The sequence below is a fragment of the Vidua macroura genome, chromosome 7 (assembly GCF_024509145.1).
Source record: "Vidua macroura isolate BioBank_ID:100142 chromosome 7, ASM2450914v1, whole genome shotgun sequence".
NCBI lineage: Eukaryota > Metazoa > Chordata > Aves > Passeriformes > Viduidae > Vidua > Vidua macroura.
The window spans coordinates 7,684,908-7,704,911 of NC_071577.1; the positions used below are offsets into that span (position 1 = coordinate 7,684,908).

Genomic DNA, 20,004 nt, shown 5'->3' on the forward strand with positions numbered 1-20,004 from the left:
AAAGGGTAGATTTGGGTTAGGTGCTCTCCTAAGCACCTTCATCCAGGACTCTCCACTGTGCACAGAGCACTTTTCATGCCTGCTCTGAACAGTCTTTGGAAAATAGAGCACGACCTGGCTCTGGCTCTGGGCTCAGCAAACCCCAAACCCAGGAGGAGAAAGAAGCAGCAGCTGTTTTGCAGCCATGCCCAAAAGAGACTGGAAGGGTATCCTCCCTCTGGTCTCACTTGGTTGAGGCAGGAGCTGTGATTCCTCAGTTGTGGGGACCAGAACTGCACCCAGGATCCCAGCACTGCCTGACAGCGCTCCATACAGTGGGATAGTTGTGTGTCAGCCCCTGAACTGAACTGCTGCTTCATTTGCTTCATTTTTAGTACACCCAAAGCTCACTGTAAATCAGAGAGGTCTCTGGCTCTGCCCTCTTCCTCTCCCTTCGTAGGGAAGGACCGCTCTTGTGCTTTCTTGAGTAACTTCCAGTATTCCAAGCTCCTTTGCTCTCAGTGCATGCTTGCCATGGAATCCTTCAAAGCTGGATTCAAAAAATACTGAAGCTGGCTCTTCTAAAATCCAGGGTCTTTGTCCTACTGCTGACCTTCAGTGTGCTCAGCAAGACCCTTAGGTCCACACTGTTGTGAAACCAGACCTTCAGGGCAGGGACCTTTCCAGCATGACCTGCCTTGTGCACAAAATGCAGCACAGAAAAGAATGGCAGAAAAGCCCCAGCCTGTGTGCTCCAGGGCTCAGGCTTTGCTCCACTTCAGCTCCACAAAGATACAAATGAGGTGAAGAAGTTGAAATGTTTATTAATGGCAATCAAAGCAGAGGGATGAGCTCGGGAGAAGGGGAAGGGAACAAGCAGGGTCTGAGGGCTGCAGGAAGGGACCAGTAAAGAGGGAAGGCAAGCTCAGGTGTTCCCAGCAGCTCCAGCAGTTCCAGTGCCTGGAACTCCAGCTGCTGTCCTCTGATCTCCAGGCTGTCTCCTCTTGTATGGAATCTGCTGCTGTCCTGGTTGTCTCTCTTCAGAAGATGAACTTAGTAATGCAGCTCTTTCATTTAACATGACTTGAACTATCAGGTTTGTGTTGGAGGGGCTGTCATCTATGCTAAGGGCTTGAAGGGCTGAAATAAAGGGCAGACCCACGGTCAGAGTGAGGAAACCCCCTGAAAGGACCATTCCACCCAGCTCTTGCCATGGCCTGGAGGAAGCAGGACACAACAAGGATCAGCTGGAAGGTGCTGGCCACAAATCTCCCACAGACCTCTGAAGTGGCTCTGTGCTCTCCCCATGCTGCCCCTCATCCGTAGAAGGAGCAGAGCCATCTGCAGTTGAGGCAGGGATTGCAGCTTCCCCTGCCAGCTCCTAATGACACCTCGCTGGTCTCACTCACCCTCACAGATGAGCTGCAGCTCTTCTGGCTGCCCCCTCATGAGCACCCCGGCGATCCCTGGGAACACAGAGCCCGTCATGGCCCCTGGCCTGGATGCTGCAGCAATGGGGAAGGGAGGGACCGAGACCCCGGATTTGTAACTCACCAATAGACCTGACGGCCGCCTCTCGCAGGGGCTCCTGCGGGCTCTGCAGGTAGGGCAGCGCCAGGCGCAGGTGCTCGGCCGCTCGGCTCCTGTCCTCTGCCAGCTGCAGAGAGGGGCAGGGCACGGAGGGAAGGGTTGGTGTGGGCCCTGGCCCTCGGCCGGCCGCTCCCTACGCCCGGCACTGCTCCCCCTGCCCACACAGCCCTGAGGCCCGGCCAGCAGCCGCAGGAGCCGGGCTCTGGACGGGGCGGAGGGCCCGGCGAGCCGCGGTGCCGCCCCGCGGCACAGCCCGGCTGGGTCGGGGCTCCGTCAGCACCGGGCTCGGGGCCAGAGGAGCCTGGAGCCGAGCCCGCGCGGCCCAGGGAAGGGAGCGGCGGGTGGGGCGCAGGCCGGTGCCCCTGCGGGCAGCACTGGGCAGGGGCCACAGCTGCCAGCCCCACAGACTGGGCACCGAGGGCAGGCGGCTTCTCCAGGCTGGGGCTGGGGCTGGGGCTGGGGCTTCAGGCTGTCCTTACCACATGCTCGGCAAAGCTCCATGGGTCATCCGTCTTCAGCAGCCGCATGAGATCCCTTCTCTTCAGGAACTTGACTGCAGAAAGCAGCGTTTCCCGAGAGGCCTGCAGAGCAGCAGAGAGCCAGAGATGGCACGGCAGCCCGGGGCACAGGGCCCGCGCCCCTGTGCCAAGGCCGGGAGGAGGCTGGAGGCCATGAGGAGCCAGGGTGTGGGGAGACAGCTGAGCCCCCTCCCATGGGGACAGCAGCGCCCAGGAGCCCTCACCTGTGCCACACGCCGGTTCTCATCATGGCAGTGGAAGAAAAGAGGGAGCAGGCTCTGGCTCACAAGCATCTTCAGGGGCTTTTTTCCCTTTTCCACCACTGATTCCATCACATCTTGGTAGAGGCCAATGGAGAGCCGCTGCACAAGGCTGTTGTCCTGTTGGAAAGGAAAAAACTCAGCACTGGATTCTCCTGGCCCCCCGGTGCACAGGCCCAAAAATCCACAGGGCACCACACTTCTGGGCAGCACCCAGTGCCCGTGGCTGGGGGCACAGAACCTTACATTGTCAAAGAGGGGCCGGAGCGCCTCAGCCAATTTTGGGGCTGTGGAGCTGGATGTTAGGATATCTTTGTTCAGGAGTAGATTTGTGAACACAGAGAGACTCATCTTGACCACCTCTATGTCTTCACTCCTCAGTAGCTCCAAAAGGCATTCAGACAGGCCGCACATTTTTTTGGCCTGTGTGGAACACAAGGTTGTGCTGTGAATCCATGGAAAGCTGCACCGCCGACATGGTTCCAGGGGTGCAACCCCACCTGCCTGCCATGGAGCCCAGAGGCCAAAGCCTGTCCTAAAGCACTCAGGCAGCTGAACAGCGACCCCGGAGAGCTGGGAGCAGCTGCCACAGCTCCCAAAGCCCAGCCAAGCCCAAGGCGGGGCTGCTTTCCCCAGCCCCACGCTGCCAGCACAGCTTCAGCTGCTGCCTCCTTCTCACCATCGAGGGGTCCTTGCTGAGCACCACGAGGCCTCTGAGTGCCAGGTGACACCTCTCCACAGACTTGCTCTGCAGGTGCCTTGTCATGATCTCCAGGATGCTGATACCCCATTCACTCAAGTCCAGGCAGTCGAGGACCTGAAAGGCACAGAGCAGTGATGGGAGTGCCCAGCTGGCAGGAGCTGAGAAGCACGCAGGGCTGAGCCAAGGCAGCAGCACAGGGCGCGGGCACCGTCCCAGGCAGCTGGGGCTAGGAGAGGGCAGAGGGCTGGCAGGCAGCTGGGCGAGGCAGCGCTGGCCATCGGGCTCACCTCCACGAGGAACGCCAGGGCAGCAAGATCCCAGCGTGGCTCCTCCCTGCTGAGCCACCTGAGCAGGCGGAGTGCAATGGAGGAACAGAAGGGTAGGGTGACACGGCGCATCTCCCTGGTGGGGAGAAAAAGGCACCACTGCTCCTGAGCTGGGCGGCCAAACCTCTCCCAGGGCTGACTGACAGAGGTCTGTTCTTCTCCCGAGCACCCCGTGGGCGCTTTGGGAGGCGGCTGTTCCGGGGCACCCTCCTCTCCCAGCCTTTTCCAGTCTCCTGATCCCTCCCTTGGTGACAAGGCCCTGCTGCCCATGACCACGGGGACCGGGTGGGGTGTTCCGGGCACAAAGGAGAGGGGCGGTGGGGAGAATGAGGTCTCACCTGGCCAGCAGACCCACTGCATAGTGGTGGCTGTCGGCACAGAGCAGGGTGTCCCAGGCACACTTGCGTTCCATTACCATCAGTAAATCCAGAAAACGCAGATGGTGCAACAGTGCCTTCACAGTGTTCACTGCAAATCTGTATGCAGAGTAAAGCCCAGGTCATGCTGGGAGCCCAGGCTTCAGCCCTGGGGACGTGGGAGTGACAGGAGGACTGGGATGGAGCACCTATTGATATTGGTGGGAAGGCTATTTTCCTCCTGACATCTCTTCCAGAAAGTATTTATGTCCTCTGATTGCTGCTCTGTACTGATGAAAACTTGGAAGAGCAGAGCCACAAAGAGATGGGGGGAATATTCCACAAATGGCTCTGGGCACCAGGGCAGGCGGAGAATCTCCCAAACCACCCTGGTTGCCTGCAAAGGATAAACCATCTAGAGACAGCACTCAGTGCTGAGTGGCAAGGCCTGAGCATACGAGGGAGAGGCCAGAGGAGACACAGGGGCAGCATCTGGCTCGTGCCCCTGAACCTGCCCCTAAGCCAGGTGCCAGCCCAGTGCCTGAGGCAGGGAGATGCGTTGCAGTGGGGGAGAGGATGGAGAGGCACTGGAGAAGCAACCTGTGTGCAAGCAATGGCCAGTTACAGAAACTCACAGCCAGGGCAAATACATCCTTATTGTCTCCATCAGAGGTGTACATTTTTTGCAGTGGCCAGCCCTCCATCACACAGAGCAGTTTTGGCAGCACCTTTTCCAGTGTTATTCCTGATGAGGCTATGGTCTTCCACATGATTGCAGCACCTCTGCAGGACCAGAGCTGGGTGTCAGGGGGGTCTCAGCCAGAGCACTGTGGCCTGGGCAGCCACAAGGGCCCAGAGGACAGAGCCACAATGCCCTGAGGGGTAGGGAGGGAGCATGTCAGGAGGCTTATGGGCTGACAAGCCAGGGCTGGGAAATGGAGTGTCCAGTGGCTTCTGGAACTCTCTGCCTGTCTAGCAGACCCCATTGGACTGGCTGTACAGGGTGATGGGCCCTACAGACTGGTTAGACCTGAGCCCTCAAGGCAGGTGGGCCCTGTACCTGTCACATGATGGGGCACAGCGCAGGAGGGTCACTGCAACATCAGTGGGGTGTGCCTCAGTCAGCCTCAGGATGTCCATGAACAGCCAGTCGTCTGGAGGCCCATTGGACGCAAGCCTCTGGTGCATGTTCCTAACAAAGCCTGGCACCTGCAGAAGGCATGGGGAGACTTGAAGAGCTGCCACAGCAGCAACTTCCCCAGCTTTCCCTGAGAAGTACTTCCCACCGCATTGGGCTGGGCCTCAAAGGCTGAGGAGACCCAGTGGAACTGGCTTGAAGGCACCACACTATTGCTGGGGACACCCAGCCCTAGCCACAGGCTGCTTACTTGACTTGGACTGGAGACAACTCTCTCCCCAAAAAGATCCAGGCTGGGAGCAGAAGCTATGCTCTGAGTGGCTGTGGCGCCAGGCTCTGCTGGCTCTGCATGTTTACCAAGGGTAAACATGCTGATCATCTCTTGACACCAAGTGCCTGTGAGGTTCCTAAACATCTGCAAAAGAAGGAACAATAGGGAAGAGAGGGAGGATCCACTGAGTGCTCCAATGCTGATGCTCAGCTAACAAGGTGGGGATGGCTCTCAGTACCTGGCCCACAGAGTGCCAGCAGCTACGGGCAGAGTCTGGCCCTTGTGTCCGGTCCCTCCCTGCATCTGGCAAAGAGCAAGGAATGCCAGAGCTGAAGAGCTGCAGGAGAGGCCAGAGAACACAGCCCAGCCCTGCGGTCCCCAGGCAGGGACAGCCCCAGGATGCCCCAGGCTACCAGGGAGTCCAGCACCAGCCCCTCTTCTGTCCTATCCATGGGCATGTCCACAGGGAAGGAATGGGACAGGATGGGATGGGACGGGACGAAGCGGGCTGCAGGCACCAGGCCTGTGGCCCGGGTCTTTCACTCAGCCTTCTACAGCAGCTGGAACTGTAGCAAGTAATTACCTTGCTGTGGTGGGGCACCACTAGGGCATTTTTCCACATTCTTGGGTAGGCTGGAAGGTCTCTCTGCCATGTCAGTGTCTGGATTTATGGCTGGTTGCAGGAGAGACACCTCAGAAAAGCTGCAGGTCAGCAAGTGCTGCAGCCTTGAAGGGACCTACAATAGAGGAGGCTTGGGAAGGCTACAGAACAGTAAGTCCTGCATTCTGTCCTGAAGGCCTCCTGCCACAGTGAGAGAAGACATTTTCTAAAGGCTCTGGGTCATCAAGTCCTACAGACTGCCCTTGAAAGCATCTGCAAAAGAGAAACATTGGAAATGCTATGGATCACCAAGACCCACAGTCTGGCCTTAAGGTCACCTGCACAGAAAACACCTTGGAAAAGCTCGGGGTCAGCAAGGAACGAGCTGGCTGTGTGGGGGCTCCTCACAGCACTGCTGCGTTCCGTCCTCTCCCGTTGTGTGCACCGAGCACTGTGGCGTTGCCGTGTCACCGCCAGCACCCATGTCACGACGTGTCACAAAGGGTCACCCTTGTGCACTTTGTCCCTTTCCCTCCCACAGTGACCATGGTGCACTGTGTCACAAAGAGCCCTAGGACACACCTCCACGTGTCCTGGGGACACCCCCAGCCCACCCAAACTGCCCCAGCTTGCAAGGAAGACCTTCCCCCAAGTGCTGAAGACACAACCCAACAGGAACTTCAGGAACGGCCCAAACAACAAGCAGCTGCTCCTCTGCTCTGTCTGCTCAGGGCAGCAGAATGAGCCCCCACAGCTGCCAACGGAGCTGAAGCAGGAAGGGCACCAGGGCCTTCCATGGCCTCCTTGGGAGATGTCCTGGTGTCTGGTGGCCGTCATACACCCGGGGTGTGACACAGACACGGGACCTATTGTCCAGGGCATGGATGCTCCTCTCACCCCTGGGGCCTGCAGAGCACTTAAATCAACAGGTGTGGCAGAGTCCCTGAGGAGGCAGTGGGCATTCAACTTCCTTCCAGGGGAACAGGTGGTAGCTCAGCTGGCCAAGTGCCTGCTGCACCATGCTTAGGTCCTGTCCTATGCTGGATTGCTCTGTGTTCACCTTGCCGACCTCCTCGTGGAGATACTGGCACAAAGCCATGGCCTAGGATCCCCCCATCCTTCCCTGGGGAGCCCATCACACAGCACTGATGGCTCCAGCACCTCCTGTCCGAGCCAGGCTCTGTGCTCTGGAATAGGTTCCAGAGCTGAGAGTTTTCTAAAGGAGAAAAATCACCTCACGTAACATCGTGGGAGTAGTCTAGGACTGATGCCTGGGATCTCTGAAATCAGAGATCAAAACACTCTAGAAGATCCTGGGAAGAGTGTCAGAGGACTCCTGGAAGAAACAGTTTCTCTCAAATAAGAATTGTACTGAATATATCCTGTATCTACTTGATCTCTTCTGCATGTGCTCAATCCAAAATTGCAGCTTGGAGCAGATTTAATAATAGGTGAAATCCACACAGCCATGTCCTCTCAAGACACATCGCCGCATGACACTTGAATAATTCAGTTTCAGCAAGAAGAAATTTAAATGCAGAGCAATATCACAGACAGGTGTAAAGATGTTCATAATTTGGAAAAGGCAAACAGGGCTGAGCTGAGACAGCCTGAGGTGAATCTTCTTAAATAATTAAGTTTTTCTGTCTTGCTTATCTGCATGAGTGTAAGCAGCAGGATGAGTGAAGCAATCATTCCCCTTTAGTGAGCTGCTTCTTTGATAACATTTTTCCGTAGCTAAATGCATTAGAGGAGGCAGAGGCTCCCAGCATGGTTTGGAGGATATGGTGCTCATGTCTGGGGACAGGCAACCCAAGCCACGTGACATAAGGCTGCTGTGCCAGCTCCCCTCTGCCTGGGACACACACTAGCAGACAGAAAGGAGAACACAGTGAAGTTCCTCTTGCATCACCCTTAGCAATTTATTATCCCATCTGACTTCCAGCTCTGACAATGACCTGTGAATGCCCCACAGCACCATGGTCTGAGCTGGGGGAAGGCTGGAGCCCTGGGGCTCAGGCTGTGCCATGATGCCAACCACCTACAGCTTTCTGCTTCAGCTGCCCCTTTTCCAAGGGCTGGTGGTGACTTCACCTGCGGAAGCTAGGTGCCACCAGCTGGGGGACAGAACAATAAGAAAATTAAGCAAAGCACTCCTTTTCTCACACATGTGGGGGAGGAGAGGTGTCCTTCCCCTCCCAGCACAGGCTCCAAAGTACAGCGAGTAACTCAAAGGCCATCACTGGCACCCACAGTACAGAGGTCAACTCAGCAAGGCTTGTGCAGTGTCCCCCAACCCTCAATGGTGCACACAGAGGAGACCCCAAATCCCACACTCTTGGTGTAGACACACAGCCTGTGACTCTCAACCTTGCAACCCAGGATGGGAGTCTGTCCAAATGTGGAATACAACACAGCTCGGCAGCTTCATCTGATCTTCAAAATGGTCTGAAAAGGCACTTCACTCCCCATCTGGGGATGGAGAATATACCTGGAAAAAACCTTAGAAAGGGAATGTTTAGAAGTTCAACAGCAAGCAGAGGCTCTGCAGCAGCAGCACAACACCCTTCCCTGGCAGAGGCAGCAGTCCACATGCTAAGGTCAGCATGGAGATATCCCATGCAGCACACACCACCACGGCCCCACTCAGACACCAGGATCCAAGATAAGTCCAGGGCCATGGCATCCCCAGCGTCCCAGGTTCAAGCAGACAGGGCTCCCTGCTCCTCCTGCCCTGCCCCAGCCGAGGGTCTGGCTCTGGCTGGCAGCTGTCCAGCCAGAGGGCTGGTGGGATGCAGCCGGCAGAACCGCCCCAGTGTCCAGATGGGGAAGATGTTGCGGTACGCGGTGTAACTGATGGCACATGACTTGTTGAACACCCCAGCAATGTTCTCCTGGGAGACAAGCAGAGAGTAGAATGGTATGAGTGACAGGAACTGTCACTGCATGCATGTTCAGGAATATCTTGGAAAGACTAAAGATGTACCTGAGGCCAGTCCCCATTGGGCAGCTGCTTATCCATCAACACTTTAATGCCCCTTTCCAGCACACTGATGTCAGGGTACCTTCAAAGCACAAGGGAAATGTAAGCATCTTTATCCAAACCATCTGCAAACCGTCATCCACGTGTCTGGGGAGCTCAACCACCTCCAGGCTGCCTCGAGCTTGCCCCAGGCATGCTGAATGCTTTGGGAAGGGCTTCCCACAACCCCGAGACACTAGATATTATGAATATGGCACCATTTTCCCAGGGTGGAGGCCTGCAGTCATGATCAAAAGCTTTGGGTCACACCAGCCAGGCCCAAGGCCACCCAACTCAGCTCGATCTCTTTTTCCCTGAGCACTGGGGCTACTGTTACCTGACAGCCATGAGCCCCAGCAGAGCCCAACAGGTGTTGTGGATCTGTGACTCAGCACTCTGCACGTATGTGCGCTGCTCGCAGGACTCGAAATCCTCTCCCCATCCGCCATCTGCCATCTGCTTGGAGATGAGGAACTGGCAAGCCTGGGCCACCTCTTGGCAGGCAGTCCTGCAGGGATGAGGGCCAGAATCAAGACAGGACTGGGGACAGAGTGTGTTTGGATGCCCATGGTTCTCAGCTGCAAAGAGAAGCAGTGCCCATGGCTGGGACTGCCCTGAGAGTTTGAGGGTGAGGTAGCAAGTGCCCTGGCCATACTGCAGGCACAGGATTTGGGAGGAGCAGTCCCTGAGGCAGGAGAGTCCATGCACAGCCAGGGATCCATCCAGCCCCACCACAGAGTCCAACCCTGGCCCAGGAAGTAGGTAGGGGCAGAGCACCCAGACATCCCCTTCTCACCCGTCGTGGTATGTGTGCTGCATGCTGGCAAACGCCTCCAGACCAAACCAGGTGCCATAGGTGAAACAAACCCCCCAGCTCCTAGGAGGAAGGGGAGAGCAGCACTGTCAGAGGTGCAAGGCCCCAGGGAGAGGCAGGCTGCAACACAGCTGTGTTCACAGAAGAGCAGAGCCAGGCACAGAGCTGCAGCCTGCCTTCCCCTGTGGCCCAACCATGCCCAGTCCCACCAGCACCTGCTCTCAGCTAACTCAAGTGTCAGCAGAACTGGGACCACAGGAGCTGAAGCCACCCCAAACTTCTCTGGGTCTTGTGCAATGCACAAGGTACCTGTTCTACCTGGTCTGAAGGGAGAGTAACTGAGAGCAAAACACAACATCTAGAGGAGGATCAGCCCCTACTTTCCCTCCCACAGATCTTGCCAAGCCAAGAATGCTTGCCATGAGGACCCCTCGCACACAGGGGCAGCTAGAAGAAAATGGGGTACTGGGAACACCACTTACCCTTCCCAGGACCCATCCGCTCGCTGCTTCTTGCGACAAAAATCCAGGCCCTTCTGCAGAGTCTCCCTGGACAGGAAAGAAGTTATCCACTTCAGAAGCAGCTCAAAGTCAGTGTTTGCTTCACTGGGGGCTCCATCAGCCCCTCTGAGGCTTTGATGGGTCCCATTATTGGAGGGCACAAGAGACAAGAGCATGCAGACAGGCAGCTACATTGTTCAGGAGGCCATGGCAGGCAGCTTGGGACAGTGAGCCTCTCTTCTGCCCTGCCCAGCTCTTATCTCAGGGCCTCACCTGATCTCCAGGGCTCGGTGCTCAGGGAACTGGCTCTGGAAGTGTTTCAGTGCCTGCATGACAGCTGATGTGCATTCCACGTATGTGTAGTCAATCATGATGTCACCTGCCAGCAGGCAATGGGTATCAGTGCCACAGCCCCTGTGTGGGCAAGCCTCCAGGCCAGCCGCTGCCAGCCTGTCCCTCAGACCCAGGGCACACTGATCCCCTGTCAGGCACCCGCTGGGCATGGTGAGCCACTTTGCCCCTTTACAGTGGGCAGGACAACCAAGCCCCACAGCTCCCTTACCAAACACCTCCGAGGGGTTCAGCAGCTCCAGTAAGTGGCCTCCTCGCTTGGTTTCATAAGTGGCAAAGCCTCCATCCGGGTTCCTCATACTCAGCAACTGCCCAGACAAGCAGAGAGGGGGGTGGGACAACCTCATGGCAGTACTAGTGCAGTCTGGCCCCAAGCCAGCTGTGAGGATGAAGTCAGACCTACAGGTCTATGGGGCTGGCAGAAAACCCAAGTCCCAAACCACTGTGACAAAGCAAGCCCAATCTGGGCCATCACACAACATTAGGTCACATTGGCAGCTCTGAATCACAACAGCGTGTTACCACACCAGGCCTCATACTAGCTCAGATCTAACACCAGATCTAGCACTTCCTTGGGCCTTGGCTTCTCTTGCAGTCCTGCATGTCCCTTGGCCTAATTTTTGCAGCTCTTACCACATTTACAGCATCAAAGAGGCGCTCAGCAGGCACAAGCTTGGCTATGAAGGGACACTTCTCCTGCAGCAGCATAACTGCCTTCAGCCCCTCTGCTGTGCAATCTGCCACGATCCAGCCACAGTCCCGCGTGCTGAAGGGGAAGCCACCCTGGAAAAGGATCAGGTGGGCTTAGGGAGCAGGATCACTTTCCCTCATCCACTCTATTCTTGGAAGAGAGCAGGTGCTGCCCCTGATTCCTATTCCTTCTGCCCAAATCCCTGCCCCAGTCATGTGTCCTTGAGAGACCAGTGCCAGCCATCGTACCTTGTTCATATGGCGATAGTATTTCTGGTAGTCAGGTGGGTTCTCTGGGATCTGCAGGAGACAAGGAACAAGTGAGGGCAGCCTGGAGGTGCCTGGCTGCAGGACCATGGGCTGAAACCATTGCAGGTGCAGAACCATGTGGAAGTGGACAGTACCTGCCTTCCACCACTGAGGGAAGTAGACAGGAAAGAGGTGAGCTCTGGAGCAGGGAGAAATCACCTTTTGGCCTGATTTCAGCAAGTGTTGCTAAAGCCCCCTTTGGGAGCTTGCCTGCCAGGGAGCCATCTGTTTTCAATGCTCCTGTTGGCAGCACCACAAACAAGACCTGTGACTGCATCAAGCTGCTGGTGACAATGACCCTCACACCTTGAGCCACTGCTGGCCTGGCCAGCAGAAGCTGAGCTCAAACAGTCACTATCCAATGATCCTGGGTTTCCCAGAAGGGTGCCTCAAATGTGTCGGCACCAGACAAGATGAAGGGCAAATAAGCCTAAGCTTTCAGTTTCCCAGCCTCTCTAAGCTCAGGCAGACAACCCAAGCATCCCTGGGCCTTGCTAAGGTCCTCTCCAAGCTTCAAAGATGGTTCCCTGAAAACAGGGAGTAGAAAACAGGAGGCTGGGTCTGGAACTTTGCTAGTCAGCCCTTCAGAAGCTCTCTTCAGAAGGCAACACATGCATCCAACAGGGTTCTGAGCAACAGCCAAGCCTGCACATGCAGTGTGTGAGACACCACTGACCAGCTCTGCTCACCTGGGAGAAGTGGAGGAACCCATGGGCATTCTGGAGGCAGGAGGTGAATTCAGGCATCTCATGGGCTTCTGCCTAGAAACAGAGATGCACAGTGAGCAGTCAGCAAGGGGCTGTAGCCAGACATGTTTTCCCAGCTCAGTTACACCATTCCAGGCCAGAACAGAGCTCCAAGGGGGTGCACAGCAGAAGCTCTGGTACTTGGGGACTCATGAGAAGAGACCATTTTCCCAAGGCAGCGTGTAACACCGAAGGGTGCATTACCTCCAGGAAGGCTTGGATGGCAAAAGCAGTATCCCAGAGCTGGGATCCATTTGTGCCCTGGAAGAGAGAAAACGGATAGTGAGAGGCAGGTGCTAGCAGCAGCCTGGCCCAGCTCTGGGGACTATGAGACAGCATGTCCCTCCCACATTACCCCCAACAGCTCCTTCCTATGTCATGCTGCATCAAAGCTGACATGCTGGCACAGAGAGGACAGATGCAGCAAGTCAAGGGACAGCAAGGGAACACAAAATAAGACAGCTGCTTCAGTCTGCTCTGTGCACAGCCAAGGCAGGAGAGGTAGCTAGCATTAAGGAACAGCAGGACATAATGGCTCTTAGAGAAGCCCACATTCAGGATCAGGGGCCTGGCTTTCTCCCAGGACTCATGAGGATGGAGGGAATGGAGGCCTCTCAGCTCCCAGTCACAGGGAGGCAAACTAGCAGGACAGACAGTACTCCCTCCTGGCACAGCTGGGGGAAGTGGCAGTGAGAAGGCTGCATCAGAGGTGAGATGCCAGGAGCTCAGGCCTAGGATTAACACACTATCCCATTACTCCACAGGTTGCCCCAGCACACCAGGGTCCCTTCATTCACAGCTGAACTCCTACAGCACTTCACCTGCATCTTCATGCCATCGAGGCCCAGCCTGTGGGAGAAGAGAGCACAGTGCTGCAGCAAAAGCAGAGTGGGAGCACCAGGAGGCAAGTCAGGAGTCATGGTGTGCTGTGCCAGATGGGACACACTCAGCCCTTACCAAAGATAGTCAGGGATCCTGGAAACATGCTCCTGAAAAGCTGGGGAGTCCTTCCCTTCCACGAACCAGCGAACCAGCATGTTGATTGTCTTGGAGATCTGCCCAGAGGAGTATTGTCACTGCTCTGGAGAGAGCTTCTTTCAGCCCCAGAAACATACATCCCCCCCTACTCAACACAAAGCCATCCAGAAGTTATCTCGGTCTTGATCCCAATGGCTCCACCTGTGACATCACCCAGCATAGCTGAGTTAGCAGGGCAGGTGCCATGAGATTACTCTCCAGAGCTTCCTCTGATATCATCTCCCTGGACCTCAAGGGGAGATACTCCTCACCAGGGCCACAGCTGTCCCCATGCCCTCTGCATCTCCTGTGCCCTCTTAGCCTTAAGCTGTTGAGCATCAGGAGCAGGAGTTGAGCAAGATCTGGTGATTATTATATGCCACACTTGCACAAGCTGGTCCTTGAAGAACAAAGGATAAGATACTAAAGGATTAACAGCAAGTGTCCTACCGGCCCGATGCTGATGCACTTGGTGAATCTGTCATCAGCCTTGATGTGGTCATACAGCTCTGTGATGGCTCGCTGCCGCAGGTGAGTGCTGTGGTGAGCTTCATACATGTTCATGATGGCTACAGGAGAAGAAAGGGACATGCAGTGAAAAAAAACCCACCCTGTGCAGCCAGATTCACTTGTTGTGGCAGGCTGCACCCCAACTCACACAACAACCATCAACCAACAAGCATCAGGATGGAGCAAAGCTCTGCCCCAGAGTGGCCTGAGGACATGGGCACAAGGCCCCTGTTGCTCTCAGGGAGGGAGAATCCCATAATTCCAGTCTCCATCCCAGCTGCAGGACATACACCAGTAGCTGGTAGTAGACCCTAAAGAGCTCTGAGGGTACAAGGCAGCCTCAGCATCCCTCGCAGCTCCCACACTCACCATAGGCAGCACCCAGCAGCCAGCTGTGTGGGGTGTACACGTCACAGGCAGCCACGTTGTTCCTCTGTGCTGGCCAGTCTATGCTGGCGTAGTCTTGCACATACAGCTCCTGACACGAGAGAGCAAAGGGCAGCCTGGCCAGCCAGGAGCAAGCACCTGGAGCAGTTGCTGCTGGGAGCTGGCTCAGACACCGTGTGGGTTATGAGAGCTGCCACTGGGCAAGCCAGAGGCTGGCTCACAAGAGCATGGCCAGCACAGCAGGTGGTCACAGAGCCATGGATCCTTGTCCAGCAGGATCAGCTCCTTCCTTACCTGCCGCAAGCTCCGTATGAGCTCGTCCTCTTCTGCTGACAAACGCTTAGCATAGCAGTAGCTCATGGGAAGGTAAACCTGGCGGCAGTGACACCAGAGCCGTGATGGATGGGCTGGAAACCATGTGGGAAGCAGCCTGCTTGCAACAGAGAAAGTGCTGCTGTGAGGAACAAGGAAGGCCAAGGGCCACTGGAGAGATGTGTGGAATGCCCAGAGCAGGGCAGGCCTTTGCCTGTCCCCTGCACTAGGGGATATACACACAGCCTGGCCCTGCTCAGATTCCCCCTCCAATAGGGATACTCCCTCCTGACACCACTCCAGGCCCAGCTGACACGTGGCAGGGAGGACCTCAAGCTCAAAGAGGAAAGAGAAACTATTTCAGTCACATGGGATGTTGAAGGCAGAGGCCTTCCAACAGCATAGTTAATGGCATTAACTATGCCATTTCATGACCGACAGTTAATGGCATTTGCTGACAAAGCACCAGCAGCCCTTGGTACTGTGCAGCCCCCGATTTCCTCCAGGGATAGTATCAGACACTTTCCCTCTCTGACACTCAGCAGCCCTCTGAGTATTCAGAGAGGGTACAAGCAAGGGTTTAGGGCTGGCAGCCTCACATGTGGCCGTCCCTTCCTGCTAGAGTCCAGTTCTGGCTGCTGGAAGATACTGGTGGCAGGCGGGGAGCACATGAATGTATTAGAGATCCTGTGGGAAATGCTAACAGGGCTGTGCTCTGACATCTCCCTTGGATGCAGTGTTCAGTGCTATCCAGCTACTGGCTGGCCTGCTGCTGGCTCCCAGCTGACAAGCAGCCTGAGTACCTCCAGTTCCTGGCTGTAGCTGGAGTTATCCCAGCAATCACCAGTGCCTGGGACAGTTCTGGGTGGAGGCTGGTGGCAGGACTGACACTAGCTCCTCTCTCCACAGTGAGGGGGGCACATACCACATCTCTGGGAGAAGCGTGTTCATTCCCTCCCAGCTGTAAACGTTCAAGACAGCCAGCCAAAACTTGCCCCAGGAAGGGATTCCCACAGCACCTCCTGCACAGAACAGTATCAGCTTTCAGCGTTAACACAACCATGCCAGCTCCCAACTTCGTTCCCCATTACAGGGCCCACTTCTCCCCATGTTTGAGAGCACATTACTGAGGCTGGAATACATGTCCCAAAACAAGGCAAGCAGGCAATGGCACAAAAATGCAACACAGCTTCCCATCATTAATTGAAAATGCAGTTGCCATGAAAGGCAAGTAAGAACAACAGTTCTTCCAGTATCTGGCAGCCCCCAGTGTTCCTGCAGCCCTCTGGTCTGGCCAGACCTCTCTCACCAGTGCACCAGCCCCACGGCTGACCTTTGCTGTGCAGGTTGACGCGGGCCCGCACAATGTCAGGGTCATCTGGCCCAAGCCCCAGGATCCTCAAGGCTACGTAGTTGAGGGCTGTGCCAAACACTGTTGATTTATCTTCCACGTGTCTGTCAGGAGCATATACAGAAACACCACATCCATTAGCCAGCTATTGCCATTAGGCAGACACAAGCCATTGCACAAGGCTGTCTTTGCTAGGGTGAAGTGGGATGCCAGGGATGACTTTGGAAAAGAGGGACCTGACTAATACAGGAAGAAACATTGCTCTGCACTATCCTGTCACACATGATGCTTTGCGATATAGTGCCCCAGAGGAGATGTGGCCAGACTCGATGCTATGGCCACCTCTGTGAAAACAGTGTACATGGAGTGCTGCACAAGCGAGTCCAACCACCCACACCTATCACAGGTGCTGAGCCCCCCTCCCTGAGCCTGGGCAGACCTGACAGCAGCTCCAAGTCCTGCACCTTGGAGCTGCTATCACTCAAAGAAGCATCTTTGGTACTCACAAGCCCCAGCCTCCGTCCGGGAGCTGCACAGAGCGCAGGTAGCGTACCATCTCCTTCCGGAACCCCTCGGGCAGCTGGATTTTGGCCGTGTGGCAGGTGATGAGGAGACCTGGAGGACCAGACAGGCCGGCACTGCAGAGAGCCGAACCCCAAGGCACTCATCCCTGGGCAGGTGCCCAGGCCTACCTGGCAGCAGGAACAGCGGCCCGCCGTAGTCCCCCGCCCAGTGCCCATCCTCGGCCTGCAGCGCTGCGTAGAACCGCATCCCGTTGCGGGCCGCCTCCCGGGCCGAGCCGGCCGCCGGCAGCGTCTGCAGCGTCGCACCCTGTGGGGAGACAGGGGCACCTCAGCGGAGCGCCCCGGGCACGGCCCCGCCGCCCCGGCCCGGGCCCCCCGCACCGTGTCCAGCCCGAGGCTGTGCTGCTCCAGCGCTGTCTGCGCTCGCCGCTCCCCGACATCGCCTTCGCCATCGCCCAGGTAGCGCCAGAGCTGCCGCCCACCCTCGCAGCGCAGCCGCCAGTCCGGCAGCTCCGTGGCCGCCGCCGAGCGCCAAGGGCCGCCACGCCGCCGAACCGCCCTGCCGGACACGGGCACCGTGAACCGCGGCCGCCACCCCGCTCCGCCCCGCCGGGACCCCGCCGCTCGCCGCCACCGGCGCTCCCGCGACCCCACCGCCGGGATCCACCCACTGCCCCCCGCCAGCGCCGCTCCCGCTCTCCAGCCCACCGCCGGGACTCACACGGCGTCCGCCGCCATGGCCGCTCCCGATCCCCCGCCGGGGCCGCGCCGGCTGGTCCCACATCGCCTCACGGGCGGCAGCCAATGGCGGCCCCCGGCCCGCCCCCGCGCCGTGCCCGGCCCGCCCCATCTGCCGTGGGACAGCGCTCGGCGAGGCGCTGGGGCGCGACTCCTCCGTGGCACGTCTGCCCCTGGCACAGGAGTGCCATCCCTCCCACAGACGCCGACAACCGAGCTGTCCCTTTGGGTGACAGCGCCAGCCCCTAGAGCGACTGTCCCCACCGCCGTGCACCCCCAAAGTCCAGGCGTGTGGTTTCCATCGTTAATGGAAATAATAAAACAACGCAGTGACATGTCCCCATCTCTCTCCCAATACCCATCACTGCCTTTACCAGGCCAGTGAGCAAGTGGGTTTCAGCCCTTCAAAGCCCCTTGGCTCAAGAAGGCTTCCCAAAAGGAGGCACACAGGGGTTGTAAATCCCAGAGATGCTGTACTTGCTGCTGCTATGCTGTTGGAAGGGCTGGGTGGACATTGAATATATACTTATTTAAATGGAGTGATAAAATTCCTTTCAGCCTTTCACAGTGACCTGGCTTGCCTCCTACCACAGAAGTGGCACCAGACCAAGCTAAACTGGCAGAAAAGCCCCTCCATGTCTGTGCACTGCCCAGGGACAAAAGAGCTACTCACAAATGTGGCACCCATCAACACCCCAGGATGGAAAAATGCCTGTCTATTAATACTTATATAATCATTAACACTTACAGTATATAATGCATACTTCAATTTTAATTTAAAATACTCCTCTTCTAGCAAACAGGTCTTCAGTCATGTCCAGTATAACATCAGGGATTATCTGCAAAAGATACAGTGATTTTATTTGAGAATGAAATAATTAATTTTGTATTTATTTCATAAGCTAGGCTTAGGTCACTCACTTCAACCCTGGCTGTGTTCAGTAAGAGCAAAATGTTTTTTGGATGGTGCTGGACTTCTCTTGGAGGGAGAATGGATGGGGATAATATCTTTGACTTGTGTCTCATCCCACTGGTCCGCAGTAGGGAGAGCTGTGCTGCTTCTCTTGCACAGTTTATATGAACAGAGGGAACTCTAGCAGTTCACTGACATGGGTGTTGTATCTGAGGCTTAATAGTCTGTTTATTTTTGGTTTAAGAAAAAAAATTGTCATAATGACTCTGTCTGAAATGAGGTTCATGAAAGTATCCACTTGTCTGTAGATGCCAAAATCTTAAGATAATTTATGGTAATATTTGCCTAAGGGGAGTGATGGAAGATGAACAACTTGGTTTTATTTTTCCGTCTCTATACAACCCACCTGCACCAGAAATTTTTAATAATTGCCAAATTCCGGTTACTTAGACCTTGTTTTCATCCATGTTTTTCTGTGTCTGAAGCTCATCTGGATTCAGCCAGGAACTAGCTCACCTCTGGCTGCTGTGTTTGTAGGTGCCAGGGAACCTGCTCCCTGCAAAGCTGCTGTGTGTGCTGGCACTGCGAGTGCAGCCCTGCAGAGGCAGCTTCTTCACCCTCCCACCCAAATTCCTCTGCTTTCATTACTTTTTTTGTCCCAGTTCAATGACCGCTGGCGTTGGTCTCATGGTCTGGCAGAGCCTGGCGCCACACACACCCGAGAGACAAAGAAATAGGCTGTCTTTTCTCCTGGTATGAGGAGCCCACATTGTGAGGGAGACAGGCAGAGGGCTGAAGTGTTTTGCTCAGCTTTGGGCACTGAAAAACCCCCTTGCTTCTTTAAACATAATCAGCCCAAAACTCTGGCAAGGAAGCTCTGACCCTGAGGAAAGGAGCCCCAAGGTTGCACCCTCCTGTTCAAAGATCAGAATGTGAATTTTAGAATAACAGAAGCAGCTCTTTGGGCAGCACTGAAAGCACAGCCCCATACTCATACCCAGACCTCCTGGACTGTGACAGGCTGGGTTAGGGATGATCCAGGCCAGGAGAGCAGCCTTTGCAAAGGATATGAGCCTGGACAAGTATCAGGAATCTCTTGGAGCTGCTCATTAGCAGAGGCAGAAGAGGGTCAAGGTTTCTGGTGTTCACATCTGATCCTGCTGCTCCTTCCCATCCTATCAGGACATAATTCCAGATCATTGCCTGTAAAATATAGAAGTCAGAATGATTTGGGGTGAAATGGACAGCAAGAATCACCAGGAAAGAGAATTTTAAGACTGGTCAAGTTTTGATCTGCCAAACACTACTTTTTCTGTTCCATTTTAAGGAAAGGTCACTTTCCAGAATGACATCAGAATATGATTTACAGAGATGAGCTAGGACCTTGTCTCTAACTAGAAAAGGTTTGCTTTAATGCATTTCTTGGCTGAGGACTGAGCTAGAGATCTACCAGATCAAATTGCTATCAACAGAAAAATGCTGTCTCTTTCCTGCTGACAGAGTCCCATTTATAGCCAGCTCTTACAGGAATGCAAGTACTCTTGGAAAAAATCAAATAGTACAAAATTGCTGACAAACTACCTCCACACTAGAAACACCACGACCTAAAAGCATCCCTGCTGTCCCTGCTAGTCCCACCAGAGCACAGATAACTGTTATAATATGCAATGCCCTAAATGCAAGAATTTCAGTGGTCAGGTAAATATTTACAGTCAACATATTCAATCTTAATGCTGGGGAAATTATTTTTCCCCAAATCAGTGTTTAAGCCTGTTACAAAAACTTTCATGAGCTAATGTAAGGAAATTATCAATGTAGATGGGGTTTTTCTTACACCAGTATGTGAAAAAGTTTTTTAAGTAACATGGCCAGTGTTGTAGATCAGTAGATTTGGGAAAACTGCCAGGGAATATGTCTGTCCAGCAGCAGGGTTTAGATCAAAGTGCATTTAATGCCAGTTCATGGTGGCTGCTGGGGCTGGCAGGGGACTTGTGAACAAGTTTTATATCAAGACCTCATTTAAAAGTAAATAAAGGATTAGAGATAACTTTTCAAAGTTTCTAAAAAGAAAGTATTTT

At 55.1% G+C, this 20,004-nt stretch overlaps 2 protein-coding genes across 3 annotated transcripts; both read right to left on the bottom strand.

Annotated features, from left to right (window-relative positions):
• Nucleotides 1-783: 783 nt before the first annotated feature.
• On the bottom strand, nt 784-6,201 carry LOC128810164 (maestro heat-like repeat-containing protein family member 6). Its single transcript, XM_053982792.1, has 16 exons — nt 6,096-6,201; nt 5,725-6,015; nt 5,380-5,444; nt 5,121-5,285; nt 4,793-4,941; nt 4,368-4,515; nt 3,942-4,129; nt 3,715-3,852; nt 3,338-3,452; nt 3,027-3,164; nt 2,594-2,770; nt 2,312-2,467; nt 2,049-2,150; nt 1,534-1,636; nt 1,389-1,445; nt 784-1,119 (listed from the first exon to the last, which is right to left on the bottom strand). Exons 2-16 carry the CDS (start codon nt 5,792-5,794, stop codon nt 905-907), a joined length of 1,986 nt encoding a protein of 661 aa, XP_053838767.1. The 5' UTR covers nt 5,795-6,015; nt 6,096-6,201; the 3' UTR covers nt 784-904.
• Nucleotides 6,202-8,351: 2,150 nt separating this feature from the next.
• LSS (lanosterol synthase) lies at nt 8,352-17,048 on the bottom strand. 2 transcript variants are annotated; one of them, XM_053982791.1, is made up of 22 exons: nt 16,997-17,048; nt 16,657-16,834; nt 16,444-16,582; nt 16,258-16,366; nt 15,734-15,855; nt 15,326-15,422; nt 14,383-14,518; nt 14,071-14,179; nt 13,642-13,760; nt 13,132-13,229; nt 12,996-13,023; nt 12,379-12,435; nt 12,118-12,189; nt 11,369-11,419; nt 11,063-11,212; nt 10,641-10,737; nt 10,352-10,457; nt 10,061-10,126; nt 9,561-9,641; nt 9,102-9,272; nt 8,729-8,807; nt 8,352-8,636 (listed from the first exon to the last, which is right to left on the bottom strand). In XM_053982791.1, the coding sequence occupies exons 1-22, from the start codon at nt 17,011-17,013 to the stop codon at nt 8,445-8,447; spliced, it is 2,274 nt and encodes a 757-aa protein (XP_053838766.1). In that variant the 5' UTR covers nt 17,014-17,048; the 3' UTR covers nt 8,352-8,444. The 2 variants fall into 2 exon arrangements, with proteins under 2 accessions (XP_053838766.1, XP_053838765.1); XM_053982790.1 differs by having other exon boundaries at nt 14,383-14,521.
• Between the last annotated feature and the right edge of the window lie 2,956 nt (nt 17,049-20,004).